The sequence below is a fragment of the Amblyraja radiata genome, chromosome 23 (assembly GCF_010909765.2).
Source record: "Amblyraja radiata isolate CabotCenter1 chromosome 23, sAmbRad1.1.pri, whole genome shotgun sequence".
NCBI lineage: Eukaryota > Metazoa > Chordata > Chondrichthyes > Rajiformes > Rajidae > Amblyraja > Amblyraja radiata.
The window spans coordinates 25,536,044-25,554,493 of record NC_045978.1 but is presented as its reverse complement, the minus strand read 5'-3'; the positions used below and the strand labels follow the sequence as shown (position 1 = coordinate 25,554,493).

Genomic DNA, 18,450 nt, shown 5'->3' with positions numbered 1-18,450 from the left:
TCTCTGACTCTCCCTCTGGGCGGCACAGCTGGTCGAGCCGCAACCTCGCAGCGCCAGAGACCCAGGTTCAATCCTGACCTCGGCCGCTGTCTGTGTGGAGTCTGCACGTTGTCTATATCCCGCTAAATACCTTGATGGCCTTCATCACCGTTAGTGACCCCAGCAATCTTGGTGTCTTATGAACTTATGAACTCCCTCCCAGAATCTACAACTCATGTGCCATACAGCACAGAAACAGGCCCCTCAGCCCAATCTGCGGGCCAAGATTATCCATCTACGCCAGTCCCATTGGCCGCTTTTGGCCCATATCTCTCTAAACCTTTCCTGTCCATATCCCTGTCCACATGTCTTTTAAATGTTCTTGTTCATAAGTCATAGGAGCAGAATTAGGCCTAGAGTCTACTCCCCCTTTCAATCATGGCTGATCCATCTTTCCTTCAACCCCATTCTCCCCAATAACCCTTAACACCCTTGATGTTGTTATAGTACCTGTCTCAACTACAATTCATAATGCTCAGTTAATGAACTGACCCGCCAGGCTGTGGGATGTGGAAGAAAACCCACACGGTCACAGGGAGAACGTGCAAACTCCACACAGACAGCACCCGATGTCAGGATTGAACCCGGGTCTCTCGTGCTGTGAGGCAGAGGCTCTCCTGTTACGCCACTGTGCCACCCTATCAACCATTTTGTTGAGTCCTTTATTCTACCTATAGGAATTAATGTATAGGAAGGAACTGCAGGTGTTGGTTTACACAGAAGGTAGACAAAACGCTGGAGTAACTCAGCGGGACAGGCAGCATCTCTGGAGAGAAGGAATGGGTGACGTTTCGGGTCGAGACCCTACTTCAGACTCAGATAGTGCGAATCTAAACAAGGGTCACGACCCGAAACGTCACCCATTCCTTCTCTCCAGAGATGCTGCCTGTCCCGCTGAGTTACTCCAGCGTTTTGTGTGGATCTGTTGGAATTAAGGCCCAGGCCATTTGGTGAGTTCATTACTTTTACTGTGCACGTTGATGACACAGAGCCACCTTGTGGCCATAGCTTGTACGTACATTGTGACTAGTGACAAAACTGGAGTGGGCAATGTGACGCAGTCATTCACGGAGACAACTTTCTCCTCATAAATTTAAAGCTGAATTTGTGGTGCAGTCACGTTTGTTTGCAAGTTGCATCCAAGAATTGTGCATTATTGGGAAGTTTGAAAACGCACACCTCCAGATTCAGGGAAAGTTTTGTCCCAGCTGTTATCAGGTAACTGAACCATCCTCTCACCAGCTAGAGAGGGGTCCTGAGCTCCCATCTACCTCACTGAAGACCTTTGAACTATCTTTACTCTGACTGCACCGGAGTTTATCTTGCACTAAACATTATTCCCTCTCTATTCACTATGGATGGCTTGATTGTAATCATGTATAGTCTTCTCACACTCAACGAAAAGCTTTTCACTGTACCTCGGTACACACAACAATAGTAATAAAACAAAATGAACGTATCTATTGATAGGGAATGGAATAAAAAGCTGCAGATGCTGGAATTCTGAACCAGAGGCAGAAAGTGTTAGAGGCACTCAGTGGGTCAGGTAGCATCTGTGAGGTAGAGGCCTAGAGGGGGAGACAGGACCCTAGTGAGGCCACACCTGGAGTATTGTGTGCAGTTTTGGTCTCCAAACTTGAGGAAGGACATTCTTGCTATTGAGGGAGTGCTGCGTAGGTTCACAAGGTTAATTCCCGGGGTGGCTGGACTGTCATATGTTGATAGATTGGAGCGGCTGGGCTTGTATACTCTGGGATTATTTAGAAGGATGAGAGGGAATCTTATTGAAACATCTAAGATTATTAAGGGTTTGGACACGCTAGAGGCAGGAAACATGTTCCCGATGTTAGGGGGGTCCAGAACCAGGGGCCATAGTTTAAGAATAAGTGGCAAGCCATTTGGAATGGAGATGATGGAAAAACTTTTTCACACAGAGTTGTGAGTGTGTGCAATTCTCTGCCTTAGTGGAGGCTGGTTCTCGATGCTTTCAACAGAGAGTTAAATAGAGCTCTTAGGGATAGCAGAGTTAAGGGATATGGAGAGAAGGCAGGAACGGGTTACTGATTGTGGATGATCAGCCATGATCACATTGAATGGCAGTGCTGGCTCGAAGGGCCGAATGGCCTACTGCTACACCTATTGTCTGTTGTGATGTTTTAGTGTAAAGGTGAGAGTGCGAGAGGCGTAGAAAAAACGGGGGGATTATCTCTGAGGGAGAGATGTGAGAGAATGCAGATCTATGCTCACACGCTAACAGATCCATAAATATCATTGTGTAACTGAACTGGAACTGATGATGCTGATGGTTTAGGTATTAGTTTAAAATTGTCACTTGTACCGAGATGCAGTGAAAACAGTCAAATCATGCAATGGCAGGCAGACGACAGCAATGATTGGTGAACTGTTGTAACTTTGTTGATGCAAGACACATGGCGACACTTGTGTACTGCCTGGCTGAGATCTGCTGTACGATTTTACCGGGTTGTATGCAAAAACAAAGCATTTTCACTGTACCCAGGTACATGTGACAATAATATACCATTGAATCATTGATTTTTCACAAGGAGGACAAGTAGTGCAAAGAGAGGCATACCAGAGTGCAGGACAGTGTTACAGTGTTAGAGCGTTACTTTTACAGAGAAAATGCAGGTAACAAAAAGTGCAAGAACTGCAGTGAGGTAGGTTGGGAGATCGGGTTGGGAAGCGACTCTCAGCTTTGAAAGGACATTCTAGTGGATTTATAACAGGGGGAGAAGCTGTTACTTCATTTAACAGCGTGTGCTTTCAAGCTTTTATATCTTCAGCCCAACGGGAGAGGGAAGAAGAGGGAAAGACAGGGTTTCAGTGGTCCTTGATTAGGTTGGCTGATTTACCGAGGCATCACCGAGGGATCGATCATGGGGATAGACAAAAATGCTGGAGAAACTGAGCGAGTGAGGCAGCATCTTTGGAGCGATGGAATAGATGACGTTTCGGGTCGAGACCCTTCTTCAGGCCATGGGGAGGCTGGTTTGTGTGACGGACGGGGCAGCAACTACAACTCTGCAATTTGTGTTGATTGGGGCAGGTACTCCACCGTGCCTCCGAGCTCCTGTACCTTGCTGACATTGCAGGGGAGAGGTTAGACACAAAATGGTGGTGTAACTCAGCGGGTCAAGCAGCATCTCTGGAGGAAAATGGATAGGTGACGTTTCGAGTCAGGGCCTTTCTTCAGACTCCACCATTTTGTGGCCATCATTGGTATAAACCAGCATCTGCAGTTCCTTTTTTTTTAATTACATTGGAGGAGAGGTTGTTGTCTTGACACGACGTTACTATGTCCTTAATCTCCTGCCTGTACTCTGTCTCATTGTTGTTTGAGATCCGGCCCACTACAGTTGTGTCATCCGCAAACTTGTAAATGGAGTTTAGGCAGAGTTTGGCCACACAGTCAAATCAGCAGATATGTTAGTGGCACATTAGACTTTCGGATAGGTGCACCAACGTGCTGGGAATAGAGGGATATGGGGCTCATGCGGCAGAGATGATTCGTTTCACGGCATGATTAGTTTTTTTTTGTTTTTTTTTAACTTGGATTTTAATGTTGCTTTTTTTACCTGCACTTTTTTTAAAACTATTCGTACTGTTTTTATCAGGAACTGGATTGTTTTTATTTATGCGTGAAATAGTTTTAAGTTTTTATGTGTGATGCCCTGAGAAACGTCTTCTGTACACTGTACAATTGTTGCTTTGAAACGGGCATCAAACGCTGAAGGGCATTTTTCCGCGTTCTATTTTCTATATTTGTATTTGTTCTCAAAGTCAAATCAAGTTATTTTAAAAACAATGAAACTCATGAGAGGAATAGATAGGGTACATGCACAGGGACTTTTACACAGAATAGGGGAATCAAGGACCAGAGGACGTAGGTTTATGGTGAGGGGGGGGAATGACTTAATGGGAACCTGAGAGACAACGTCTTTTACACAAAGGGTGGTGGCTGTATTGAATCAGCTGCCGGAGAGGTAGTTGAGGCAGGTTCAATCACAATGTTTAAGAAACATTTGGACAGGTACATGGATGGGGTAGGTTTGAGGGATATGGGGTAAATGCAGGCAGGTAGGACTAGTGTAGACGGGGCATGTTGATTGCCGTGGGTTAGTTGAGCTGATGGGCTTGTGTTTACGCTCTAGGACTCCATGGAACTAAATATCAAAGGCAATGATTTTCCATGTTGCACAATTAACTCAGCTGCCAGAGAATGTATTTCTGGAGCAAGCTTCTCGTGAAGGTCAACGTGTGGATGGGGAGATGATTAATTGTGTAGAGAAATGGCTGCATGTTGAGTGTGAAGACTGTGCAGTGGATTGTGGAGTGTGTGTAAGCAAGTCTAAAGGAGCGGCCTTTGCATTACAGAGATTGGGAGCGACCGGGCCTGTTATAGAGACATGTCGTCGTTTCCGGAGACCAAGGCAGAGAAGTACGTGAACAGAGCCAAGGGGAAGAAGTTCCTCCAGTACAATCGCCTGCAACTCAGTCGCATCTACCCCAAAGGCCAACGGCTTGACTCATCCAACTACGACCCCTTGCCCATGTGGATCTGTGGCAGTCAGTTAGTGGCACTGAACTTCCAGACTCCAGGTACATAAGACCGTAAGATCATAAATACCATTCATGGAGCCATTCCCTGTCCACCATTATTGTGAATTATAACTAGATCATGGCTCTGTGCCAACTCTTTGGTCAATATTGTTCACGTCTGTAGTTTAGTTTTAGTTTATACAGTTCAGAAACAGGCCCTTCGGCCCACTGAGTTCGCACCGACTAGCGATCCCCGTACACTAGCAGTATCCTAAACACTAGAGATAATTTACAATCTTTACCCAACTCAATGAACCTACAAACCTACACGTCTTTGGACAATAGACAATAGGTGCAGGAGTAGGTCATTTGGCCCTTCGAGCCCTTCAATGTGATCATGGCTGATCATCCCCAATCAGTACCCCGTTCCTGCCTTCTTCCCATATCCCCTGACTCCGCTATTTTTAAGAGCCCTATCTAGCTTTCTCTTGAAAGCATCTAGAGAACCCGCCTCCACCACCCTCTGAGGCAGAGAATTCCACAGACTTTGGAGTGTGGGAGAAAACCAGAACACCCGGGGAAAACCCACGAGGTCACGGGGAGAACGTACAAACTCCATGCAGGCAGCACCCGAGGTCAGGATTGAACCCGGGTCTCCGGTGCTGCAAGGCAGCGACTCTACCGCTGCGCCACCGTGCCAACCGTAGACATTCTGTTTCTGATAAATAATTTATCTGGCATTTATAGCTTCCCAGGTTTCCTTTCCCTCTCTTCACAAACAGTGTGGAGATATCACCAGTTTTCCAACACTGAGACACAATTTCTAAACTGTAAAAGTTTTGCAAAGTTGTGGCTCATGTAAAGTTAAATTCCTCATCTGTTTCCTATAAGTCGCCGGTTTCCTCCCACACTTCAAAGACGGACGGGTTTGGTGGTTAATTGGCTTTGGTTAAATTGTCCCTAGTGTGGAGGATAGTGTTAGTGCATGTGGTGATATCTGGTCAGCGCGGACTCGATGGGCCGAAGGACCTGCTTCCGCGCTGTATCTCTAAAGTCTAAAAACTTGGCCTCCACAGCTGATAAATTCCACAGATTTTTGATTGTTTCGTTTCGGGACATATGACAATAAAACACTAGACTCTTGACCCTCTGGCTAAAGAAATTCCTCCTCATCTCTGTCCTGAAGATACGTCCTTTTATTATGAGGCTCTGCCCCCTGGTCCTAGAATCTCCCACTACTGCATCTGTCCAACTAAACGTCCTCTCCACATTGACTCTATCTATCAAGGCCTTTCAATATCCGGTAGGTTTCAATGAGATCACCCCCCCCCTTCCTAAACTCCAGCGAGTACAAGCCCAGAGCCATCAAATGCTCCTCATACATGCTACTGAAAATAATAGAATGACTGACTCCCCGGCTTTGCTACCTGGGCCTGTTAGAGTTTGTTGGCCATTTGCAGCAAGCGTTAGTGTAAGGCAGCCTCCATCTTTCATGTCTTGTTCTAACTTTTATCATTGTGTGTGTGTTTGTGTGCGTTTTTTTTCTGCTTCATTCCTCAGACAAGCCGATGCAGATGAACCAGTCCTTGTTTACGTTAAACGGCAAGTGTGGTTACGTGTTGCAGGCGCCCATTATGAGGGAAGAGCAGTTTGATCCCTTTGACAAACACTCAGTGAGATCAACGGAGTTGCTCAGTGTTCAGCTGCAGGTTTGTTGCACGGACAAAATCCAAACTCTTTCCCCCCCCCCCCCCCCCCCCCGTTTCCCCCACAGTGTGTACTGTCAGTTTCTAAGACATTTGATAGAGTGATATTTATTTCAGTTTAGTTTACCGAGGTACAATGAAAAGCTCTTTTTAGTTTCGTTTAGTTCAGAAATACAGTGCGAAAAAGGCTCATCAGCCCGCCGAGTCCGCTCCAACCAGCGATCCCCGCACACTAGCACTATCCCACACAATAGGGACAATTTTTACAAGCCATTTAGCCTACAAACCATAACATCTTTGGAGTGTTGGAGGAAAGCCACGGGGGTAACAGGGAGAACGTACAAACTCCGTACAGCTGCTGTGGTGAGGATTGAACCCCAGTCTCTAGTGCTGTAAGGCAGCAACTCTACCGCTGCACCACCTTTCTAGGCAGGTCGACAAAAGAACATCAATTGCGTGTTATCCAGTGATATCACAATTAGCCGTCCACAGTGTACAGGATAAAGGGGATAATGTAACGTGCAAGATAAAGTCCAGTAAAGAATGATTTAAGTTGGAGCAGAGTGATCTAGGAGTGCAGGTACATCGTCCATTGAAAGTAGCATTACAGGTTGGTAGGGTGGTCAAAAAGGCTTTTGGCACATTGGCCTTCATCAGTCAGAGCATTGAGTATGGAAGTTGGGAGGTCATGTTGCAGTGGTATAAGATGTTGCAGTTGTATAAGATGAGGCCGCATTTAGAGTTTTGTTATTCAGCTTTGGGCACCCTCTTATAGGAAAGATGTTGTCAAGTTGGAAAGGGTGCTGAGAAGATTTACAAAGATGTTGCCTGAACTCGAGGGCCTGAGCTATAAGACGTTGAGCAGGCTAGGACTCTATTCCTTAGCATGCAGGAGGACGAGGGGTGATCTTATAGAGGTGTGTAAAGTCCTAAGAGGAACAAATCGGATAGACGCACAGTCTCTTGCCCAGAGTAGGTGAATTGAGGACCAGAGGACTGGTTTAAAGTGAGGGGGGAAAGATTTATTAGGAATCTGAGGGTAAGATTTTCACACAAAGGGTGGTAGATGTATAGGACGAGCTGCCAGAGGAGATACTTGAGGCAGGTACTACTGCAAAGTTTAGAAAACATTTAGATAGGACAGGATTAGAGGGATACGGGCCAAACGCAGGCAGGTGGGACCAGTGTAGATGGCACATGTCGGCCGGTGTGGGCAAGGTAGGCCGATGGGCCAGTTTTCAAGCTGTATTACTCTATGACTCTCTCTGACTACCCATGGAGCAGTGGAATACATTGACGGGTGTGTAGGGGAGGACTTTGGATGTTCAGACACGTTGCTTGGGCTTAGTTCAGGAGAGGTGCAGCACGAGGGTAACTTTCTCCCCCCTCGCCGCCTCACCTTTTTTTAACGTTGTTTTCTCCAGGTCCTGGGCGCTCGCCACTTGCCGAAGAATGGCCGCGGGATAACCAGTCCGTTTGTGGAGGTGGAGGTTTGTGGAGTCGAATATGACAACAGCAAGTGCAAGACGGAGATTGTGGGTAAGCTTTGCCTGTGGCCGCTGAGCTCCTGCCCCTGTTCCCATGGTTACTATCCCCATGATAACGCCACCAGATTCTTATGTCCCGTCCTCGTCTTTGGACTGACGACACCAACTGCCCTTTCAGTCCTCAACTAACAGCGGCTACTGATACCGAGACTGAGATATTTGTGGACAATACCGTTGGACACACGAGGCCCAGATTGGGTGGATGTGGACAGGATGTTTCCAGTATTGGGAGAGTCTAGGACCAGAGTGCACACCCTCTTAATAAAAGGGCGTACCTTTTGAATGGAGATGAGGAGGAATTTCGTCAGCCAGAGGATGGTGAATCGGTGGAATTCATTGCCACAAGTGGCGGTGGAGACCAAGTCATCGGGTTTTAGTTTAATTTAGAGATACAGCGTGGAAACGGGCCTTTCAGCCCACCAGGTCCGCTCTGACCGACGATTACCCAAACACTAATTCTATCCCACAAACTTGGGACAACTTACAGAAGCCAATGAACCTACAAACCTGCACGTCTTTGGGATGTGGGAGGAAACTGGAGCACTTGGAGAAATCCCACGTTGTCACACTGAGAGCAAGTCAAGTCAAGCTTATTTGTCACATGTACATACAAGATGTACAGTGAAATGAAAGTGGCAATGCCTGTGGGATTGTGCAACACAACAGAACAGACCAGAACCAGTATTTACATATATAAAAGACACAACAGTAATTACTCCCGGTGAGATCAGAATTTACAGTCCTGATGTAAAGAAACTCCGTCTCATCCTCTCTGTTTTCGCAGTGTGACAGCAGAGGCGCTTGCCTGGAACAGTCCGTTGCTGGGGTGGTAGGGGTCCCTCATTATCTTGCTGGCTCTGCATCTGCACCTCCTGGTGTATTTGTCCTGCAGGGGCTGAGTGTAGTTCCCATGGTGCGTTCGGCCAATCGCACTACTCTCTGCAGAGCCTTCCTGTCCTGGGCAGAGCTGTTTCCAAACCAGATCGAGACGTTACCGGACCGGATGCTTTCTACAGCACCAGAGTAGAAGGATTGAAGGAACCTCAGCGAGACTCTGAATTTCCTCAGCTGCCTGAGGCGGTAAAGGCGCTGCCTTGCCTTTCTCACCAGTGCGGCAGTGTATGTTGTCCATGTCAGATCCTCTGTGATGTGGACTCCCAGGTATTTAAAGCTGTTCACCCTATCCACAGTAGCCCCATTTATCTCCAGTGGCGTGTACATCCTCGGTTGTTGTGCCCTTCTAAAGTGCACAATCAGCTCCTTAGTTTTAGTGACATTCAGGAGGAGGCTGTTGTTCTGACACCAGAGTGCCAGACACCAGAACGTACAAACTCCGTACAGACGGCACCCGTAGTCAGGATCTATTCCGAGCATCTGGTGCTGTAAGGCAGCAGTTCTACCCACTGTCCAACCGTGTCGCTATTCTTCAAGCAAAGGTTGATTGGTTGTTGATTAGTGAGGGTGTCGGGGGTGATGGGGAGAAGGCAGGAGAATGGGGTTGAGAGGGAAAGATAGATCAGCCATGATTGAATGGCCTAATTCTGCTCCCATGCCATGAATCTTATGAGGTGGGGTGATGGAAGGAATTGCAGAGGGAGATCCAAAGCTCTGGAGTCTGGCACCTAGGGTGCGGCCACCACTGATGGACAAAGGGAAATTGCTGAGGCTCAAGAGGCAAGGATTGGGATTGGTGAACCGGATTGTTAAACCTATTTATCACAGCGAAAAACATGGTCGTTTCTAATGAAGTGTCCCGACCCGAATCACCATCTGTCCATTCTCTCCACAGATGCTGCATGACCCCCTGAGTTCCACCCGGAACTTTAGTGTTTTGTTCGAGATTCCAGCATCTGCACAGTGGCGGCGCGGTGGCCCGGGTTCAATCCTCACTATGGGTGCTGTCTGCACGGAGTTTGTACGTTCTCCCCGTGACCGCGTGGGTTTTCTCCGGGTGGTCTGGTTTTCCCACCCACCCTCCAACAGACATGCAAGTTTGGAGGTTAATTGGCCTCGGTAAAAACCAAACATTGTCCCTAGTGTGTAGAAAAGTGCTAGTGTACGGGATGATTGTTGGTCGGCGCGGACTCAGTGGGTCGAAGGGCCTGTTTCCACACTGTATCTCAAAAGTCTAAATTCTGAATCTGCAGTTTCTTGTGTGTCCGTCATTTCTAATGATTCAAAGATAGACACAAAAAGCTGAAGCACCTCAGCGGGTCGAGACCCTTCCCGAAACGTCATCCATTCCTTCTCTCCAGAGATGTCGCCTGTCCCGCTGAGGTACTCCAGCTTTTTGTGTCTATCTTCGGTTTAAACCAGCATCTGCAGTTCCTTCCTGCACATTTGCATTGATTCTGTTGCTCTGTTGTAGCGGTGAATGGACTTAACCCGACGTGGACGACCAAGCCATTCATTATCAACATCAGTAATCCCGAATTCAGCTTCTTGCGGTTCGTGGTTTATGAGGAAGATGTCTTCAGTGATCAAAACTTCCTGGCGGAGTCGACCGTTCCGGTGAAAGCCATAAGGGCAGGTAAAGGGGCAAAAAAAAACCTTTCTCCTCTTCCCATCCTGTACGTTCTTCAGTGTTATCTCACCTTGATTCCCATTGTCTTTACCCGAATTACTTTGGTGACCAATCCATTAAGCTGGAAAAGGGTAGGTTGGTATATGGAACAGGCGGCCGGAGGAGGCAGTTGAGGCAGGTACTATCACAATGCTTAAAAAAAACATTTGGACAAGTACATGGAGAGTTTGAGAGGGATAAGGACCCAAATGCAGGCAGGTGGGACTAATGTAGTTGGGACATGTTGGTCAGCATGTGAAAGTTGGGCCAACGAGCCTGTTTCCACATTGTATGACTCTATGACTCTGTTCCTGGCTGCCTGGTTCATTCCTTTCACCACCAATCATAGGATTATACCTGCATGGCAACAGGCCATTCAGCCCGCTGATTCCATGCCGACTGCCAATGACCCATTTCTACTAATCCTACATGAATCCCATTTTATTCTCCCTTTATTCCCATCGACTGCCCTATAGATTCTTCCAAACAGCTGCACACTAGGGGGCAATTTGCAGTGGCCATTTATCATTCCAACCCTTGTGACTTTGGGATGTGGGAGGTAACTGCAGCATCTAGAGTTGGTCACGGGGAGAGCGTGCAAACTCCATGCAAGCAGCATCGGGGGTTAGGATTGAACCTGTCCCAGGAGCTATGAGGTAGTACATAGATTACTGCTGTACTGCTCTGCTGCCCACAACTGTATTACTGATCTCCTGTTTGTTTCAGTAGAAGTCCTTACTGAGTTGTCACTGTGATTATTGCTGTTTCCATGAAACACAGCTGGGACCCCCTGCCATTTCTGTTGAACCAGGCCACAATGAATCATCTCCACCTCCCTTGTCTTGTCTAACTTCCTGTGTTGCTTCTCAGATTCATGCAATGTTAGCGCACTGAAGGAGGTTAGTTTAGTTTGTTTTTTTTAGCAGAGAAACAGCACAGAAACTGGCCCTTCAGCCCATCGAGTCCACGACCCCATACACTAGCACTATCCTACACACTAGGGACCCTAGGCTATGAACCTGTACTCTTGAAGGAAATGTGGGAGGAAACCGGAGCTCTTGGAGAAAATCCACGTGGTCACTATGGACATCACCCGTAGTCAGGATCGTACCCGGGTCACTGGCACAGCAAGGCAGCAACTCTACCACTGTGCCACCCCCTGTTCAGGTTTATATTTTTTGGCTTCCCTGCTATTTGTCCCACGGTTTCAACCCCATTGTGGATTGGCCTGTTCTGTCCGGAGGCTTTATATGGCACTGGGGAGGCCATATTTGGAATATCGTGAGCAGTCTAGGGCCCCATATCTGAGGAAGAATATGCCTGGCATCGGAGAGGGTCCAGAGGAGGTTTACGAGATTGGTCCCGGGGATGATTGGGTTAACGTATGAGGAGCGTTTGATGGCTCTGGGCCTGTACTCGCTGGGGTTTAGCAAGATAAGGCAGGGGATCTCATTGAAACTTGCCGAATAAAGAACGGCATGGATAGACTGGAAGTGGAGAGGATGTTTCCAGTTGTGTGAGAGTCTTGGATCAGAGGGCACAGCCTCAGAATAAAAGGACGTACCTTTAGAATGGAGGTGAGGAGGAATTTATTTCGCCAGAGGGTGGTGAATCTGTGGAATTCCTTGCTGTGGAGGCCGTCATTGGGTATTTTAAAATGGATAGAGATTTAAAGTTAGGTCCTTGATAAGTAAGGGTTCTAAGGTTACGGGGAGAAGGTAGGAGAATGGGGTTGAGAGGGAAAGATAGATCAGCCATGATCGAATGGCGGTGTAGACTCAATGGGTCAAATGACCTAATTCTGCGACTATGTCGTATGATATGGTGTTATAGTCCCCCACCCTTGGGCCAAACGCGGGCAAATGAGTGTAGCTGAGATGGGACATCTTGGTCGGCAGGGACGGGTTGGGCCGAAGGGCCTGTTTCTGTGCTTTATGACTTTATCCCTTCCGCCATTTCCTCTACAACCGTTACCGTGTAACGTCTTGCGCTCCTTCAGGTTACCGATCGGTGCCGTTAAAGAACAACTACAACGAGGATCTGGAGTTGGCAGCATTGTTGATTCACCTGGAGATCTCAGAGTCCACAATCAAGGTAAAGCAACTTTGCATTTAAACCCAAATGTGACATCTCCAAGTTTGCAGATGACACAAAGCTGGGTGGCAGTGTGAGCTACAATGATGCTATGAGGCTGCACAGTGACTTGGATAGGTTGGGTGAGTGGGCAGATGGAATACAATGTGGATAAATGTGAGGTTATCCGCTTTGGTGGCAAGAATACGAAGGCAGATTATTATCTGAATGGTGTTAGATTAGGAAAAGGGGAGGTGCAACAAGGCCTGGGTGCGCTTGTACATCAGTCATTGAAAGTAAGCATGCAGGTGCAGCAGGCAGTGAAGAAAGCTAATGGCATGTTGGCCTTCACTGCGAGAGGATTTGAGTTTAGGAGCAAGTTGTACAGGGCCCTGGTGAGACCGCACTTGGAGTATTGTGTGCAACTTTGGTCTCCTAATTTGAGAAAGGACATTATTGCTTTTGAGGGAGTGCAGCGTTGGTTCACCAGATGAATTCACCAGATGGTGGGACTGTAATATGATGAAAGAATGGGTCGACTGGGCTTGTATTCACTGGCATTTCGAAGGATAAGAGGCATTCTTATAGAAACATAAAATTCCGAAAGGATTGGACAGGCTAGATGCACAAAAAATGTCCCGATGTTGGGGGAGTCCAGAACCAGGGGTCACAGTTTAAGAATAAGGGGTAGGCCATTTAGGACTGAGATGAGGATTTTTTTTTTTCACCCAGAGAGTTGTGAATCTGTGGAATTCTCTGCCAATTCACTGGATGTTTTCAAGAGAGAGTTAGATTTAGCTCTTGGGGCTAAAAATATCAAGGTATATGGGGGAAAAAGCAGGAACGGGGTACTAATTTTAGATGATCAGCCATGATCATATTTAATGGCCGTGCTGGCTCGTAGAGCTGAATGGCATTCCCGTGCACCTATTTTTCTGTGTTTCTATGTCCTGTGTGAAATGGAACATGGAAGGCAGTACATCTCATAGGAAACCTTCCGATAATCAAGGACCATGGTGGTACCAAGTTAGCAGGACTTCTGGACCATTGGATGCAATCTCATTTTCCCCAACACAATGCTATTACACAATTTTTGACATGTTATTCCGAAGTATAATAAATATTTCAGTGCATCTCATTAAATAAAAGAGAGCGCAGGAAAGAGAACCCATTGAGATTCCGCTCGAGTTCCATTTAGTCAGATCCTCACCTACATATGGGATTCTGAACCATACAGCTGGCCCACACTACGACCAGTGCAGGAAGGAGCTGAATGAGTACTATATCGCCATATGTGACAAGTCACAGTGAAATTCTTTGTTTGAATACCCAAGGTATGCAAATAGTCGCCCATAAAGGGCGCTCGCAAAGTTACAAAGTAACCCCACGCCAGGTCCCCCTTTGTTCTCCCCACCTCCCCCTCCTCCCATGCGGTCCCCCCACATCAGTTCCCCATTGTTCATTATTCTCCTCCCCCACCGACACAACAGTCCCCCCAGGCTGTCTCCGCACTGTTCTCCCCCCCCCCCTCACGGTGGTCCCCCAACACCTCCTTTTTTTCCTTCCCCTGCAAAACTGCAAATGCTGGTTTAAATCGAAGGTAGACACAAAATGCTGGAGTAACTCAACAGACGGGCAGCATCTCTGGAGAGAAGGAATGAGTGACGTTTTGGGTCGAGACATGTCAGTCTGAAGAAGGGTCTCAACCCAAAACGTCACCCATTCCTTCTCTCTGGAGATGCTGCCTGTCCCGCTGAGTTACTCCAGCATTTTGTGTCTACCTTTGATTTAAGCCAGCATAATAATAATAATAATAATAATAATAATTTGTTTATAGGGACAGTGCATATTAATGAACATTTGCATGTAAATATGCGAGATTGTAGCCAATCAGTAGCTAATTTCCGTCTCTAGTTCCGCATCTGCAGTTCTTTCCTACACCGATGAGTAAGGAAAGGTGGAGCCCACAATGGTCCATTGTTGGCTGTGGAAAATGTGATAACGAGGGGATACGAGCTGTGAAACTAGCAGGATGACTAGGGTGGGGGAGGGATGGAGAGAGAGGGAAAGCAAGGGTGACTTGAAGTTAGAGGTCAATGCTGGGGTGTAAGCTGCCCAAGCGAAATGTGAGGTGCTGTTCCTCCAATTTGCCTTTGGTCTCATTCTGACAATGGAGGAGGTCCAGGATAGAGAGAGATGTGAAAAGGTACAAAGAATGAATGAATGAATGAATGAATGATATGCAAAAAAAAGATCAAAGCCAGTAACGATGATCAACTATAGGTGGAGCCTACAATGGTCCATTGTTGGTTGTTGGGAAGGAATTGAAACTCAGCAGAATGACAGTGAAACTAGTACGACAACTAGGGTGGGGGAGGGACTGAAAGGGAGTGGATTCAAGGGTTACTTGAAGTTAGAAAAATCAATATTCATTCTGCCCACATCCTCGGAGGGAGCTCCCTGCGCTACGGAAACCCCAACTCGGCATTGGTTTCATAACGCTGTGCTCTCCCCACAGGAGAATGGTGACGCAGTGCTGGCGACAGGAAACCCATTGCTCCGCGATCATGCCACTGAACATTCCGCCCAGGGACAGGCCAACAGGGGCCGAGAGGGATCGTTCGAAACCCGCAACCAGCTGGACGACCTGCGGCTTTTCCAGGAGCAGCATATGGATCAACTGGAGCCCAGGGACCGGAGGTAAAGGCACGGGGAACACTATGTTGACTTGCTATGGAGTCATGCGCATGGAAACAGGCCCTTCGGCCCAAATCGTTCATTCCGACCAACATGCCCCATCAATAGCAGTCCTATTCGCCCATGTTATCCACACATCCCACTAAACCTTTCCTATCCTTGTATCTGGTCAAGTGTCTTTTACATGCTGCCTCACCCACCTCCACTGACAGCTCCTTCCATATACCCACTACCTTCTGAGAGAAAATGTTGCCCCTTTAAATCTTGCCACTCTCATCTTAAACCTATGTCCTCTGGTTCTTCTGCGTAAAAGACTGCATTTACCCTATTTATTCCTCTTATGATTTTATACGCCTCTATAAGATCACCCCTCGGCCTCCTGATAGGAATAAAGTCCTAAACTGCCCAACCTCTGCCTATAGCTCAGGCTGTCAATTTCTTGGCAACATTCTCATAAATCTTCTCTGCACTCTTTCCTGCTTAAAGGCATCCCTCCTATAGCAAGGTGATCAAAAATGAACCCAGTTCTCCAAATGTGGCCTCGCCGACAGCGTGTAAAACTGTAATCTAACATCCCAACGTCTATACCCAATGCCCTCACTGATGAAGGCCGATGTACCAAAAGGCTTCTTTACCACTCTATCTATCTGTGACACAATTTACTATGTACCTGTACTAGGTCTTTCTACACTACAACTCTCCCCAGAGCTCTACCATTCACTGTGAAAGTCCCGCCCTGGTTCGACTTCACAAAATGCAATAGCTCGCACCTATCTCCATTAAATGTCATTAATCTATTCGGGCCTAATCTAGACAATGGGGCCATTGCTGCCTGACAGCACCGGAGACCCGGGTTCAATCCTGACCACGGGTGTTGTCTGTACGGGGTTTGTACGTCCTCTCTGTGACTGAATGGGTTTGCTCTGGGTGCTGTGGTTTCCTCCCACACTCCGAAGACGTACAGGTTTGTAGGCTAATTGGCTTCAGTAGATTGTAAATTGTCCTTGGTGTGTGTAGGATAGTGCTAGCGTACGGGGTGATCGTCGGTCGGCACGGACTTGTTGGGCCGAAGGGTTGGTTTCTGTGCTGTATCTCTAAAATCTACACTCAATATATCTAACCCGTTGAAGTTTGAAAGGGCAGAAGGCGGTATTATGTATTCGTTTTTATTCTATGTGCAGTTTGAGTGGAAAATGGGAAGATATGCAGTGTAAATAATCGCTCTAAAATGAAACATTGTAAAAATAGAGCATCTTTGGAGCTGATAATATAGATTTGAGTCTGGTTGTTCTGAATATATAGTATGTTGAAGTTTGTGGGTGTACATATGTTTTATCTTTGAAAATATAAATATATATTTCTGTACACTTATTCTTGATGTGTGTGTACATTGCTGATATTTTGCTTATAAAGCTTTAGAAATTGTATTGCTCCATTGTTAAGAATATAAAATGTGAGCATATAAAACGGGTGGCGCAGTGGTAGAGTTGCTGCTTTACAGGGCCAGAGGCCCGGGTTCGATCCGGACCTTGGGTGCTGTCTGTGTGGAGTTTGCATGTTCTCTCTGTGACTGTGGATTTCCTCCGGGCGCTCCAGTTTCCTCCCACACTCTGAGGATGCGTGGGTTTGCATGTTAATGGGCCCTCTGTAAATTGCCCCTAGTGTGTAGGGGAGTGGATGAGCAAGTGGAATAATGTAGAACTAGCGTGAATGGGTGATTGATGGTCGGCGTGGACTCGGTGGGCCAAAGGGCCCGTTTCCATGCTGTATCTTTAAGCTAAACTAAACTAAACTAACATCTGTTCGATAATTAGAAAGTAAACAAAAGAATATGAGTGTACCGGTGATTCAACCCACCAAAGATGGCGGATCTAACATTCGCCTGCATCAATGTTCTGAGCATCCCATCTGGTAGGTTTTTCCCATCAATAAGCAGCACAGTGGCGCAGCGGTAGAGTTGCTGCCTTACGGCACCAGAGACCCAGGTTCAATCCTGATTACGGGTGTCGTCTATACGGTGTTTGTACGTCCTGCCCGTGACCACGTGGGTTTTCTCCGGGTGCTGCGGTTTCCTCCCACACTCCAAAGACATGCAGGTTTGGAGGTTAATTAGCTTCTGTAACTTGAAAATTGTCCTTAGTGTGTAGGACAGTGCTAGTATACGGGTGATCGCTGGTCAGCGCCGACTGGGTGGGCTGAAGGGCCTGTTTCCACGCTGCATCTCTAAAGTCTAAAGCCATTTATAACCCTTTTCCTAAGAATGTTTATGCTGCCTTGTCCACTGGTTAATCCGTATAATTTTTAACACCTGACTTCAATTGCATCCTTTCTTTCCCTCAGATTGTTGAGGAGAACTAAGATAAACGGGGACAACAGATGAATCGGCCGGATTCAACCCACGTGGATCTCCTGTCAGTTCTAGGGATGTGGACTGCTGCAATTTGGTTTCTATGGAAACTCTTGCCGCTCGGGCCTATTTCAGGCAACTGCTTCTGTGCGAGTCATATAGTCCTTTATGTTCACAGGAAAGTACATTTTAACTTCCGAACAAGTGACTTTTATTTTAACGTGTTGTCAAAATGTAGTTTTAATGAGATGATAAAGAGAATATTCACATCAGCAGAGATTGGAAGCATCCACCATCGCATCTATTGAAATGTGTGATCAAAGTCCGCGATTCACGAGCCTCTGCTTATTAAACTGTGAGTACTGTTCTTACTTAAAGAACAGCAAATAAACAGTTATGACCATGTTATTTTCTTGTAATATAAGGACAAGGGTGCCTTATACCCAGGCGCACAGCGACTCGTGAAGTAGAATGTGTTCAATAAAAATTTGTTGCCGATGTAAGTTCGTGTCCTGTGCAGTTTTTTTCAGGCCCTAATGTTAACAGTTAATTTTCCTATTGGGAAACTCTGAGAATGTAAAGTAAAGCCAATTAACCAACAAAATGGGATAACATCGAACTAGTGTGAACGGGTGATCATGGTCTGCGTGGACTCTGTGTCCGAAGGGTCTGTTTCGATGTTGCATCTCTATATTAAACTAAACCGTAACCACTGAGCATTTCCAGCATTTTTTTTCAGTTTACCGCAGGGTTTTAAAGTATTGCCGTCAGCATGGAATTCAAATTTGTTTTCTCAGAAAGCCCTGAACTGTTTCAGAATTGTAATAAAGTAAGGCATATGATTTTCTCTTTCTCTCGTCTGGAATGTTCGCTGCCTGCAGCTGTTTATCTTATGTTGGGGGAAAGCTAATAAGCATT

The 18,450-nt window shown here is 46.7% G+C and overlaps 1 protein-coding gene across 1 annotated transcript in view; it reads left to right on the top strand.

Moving 5' to 3' along the window:
* Positions 1–18,245, top strand: part of plcg1 (phospholipase C gamma 1) — a 99,697-nt gene extending 81,452 nt beyond the window's left edge. The window contains exons 26-32 of the mRNA XM_033041867.1: positions 4,435–4,659; positions 6,160–6,308; positions 7,730–7,844; positions 10,221–10,382; positions 12,415–12,509; positions 15,007–15,188; positions 17,526–18,245. Of these exons, the coding sequence (XP_032897758.1) occupies positions 4,435–4,659; positions 6,160–6,308; positions 7,730–7,844; positions 10,221–10,382; positions 12,415–12,509; positions 15,007–15,188; positions 17,526–17,565 (968 nt within the window). The 3' untranslated portion in view covers positions 17,566–18,245. The remainder of the gene's footprint in view (positions 1–4,434; positions 4,660–6,159; positions 6,309–7,729; positions 7,845–10,220; positions 10,383–12,414; positions 12,510–15,006; positions 15,189–17,525) is intronic.
* Positions 18,246–18,450: the final 205 nt, after the last annotated feature.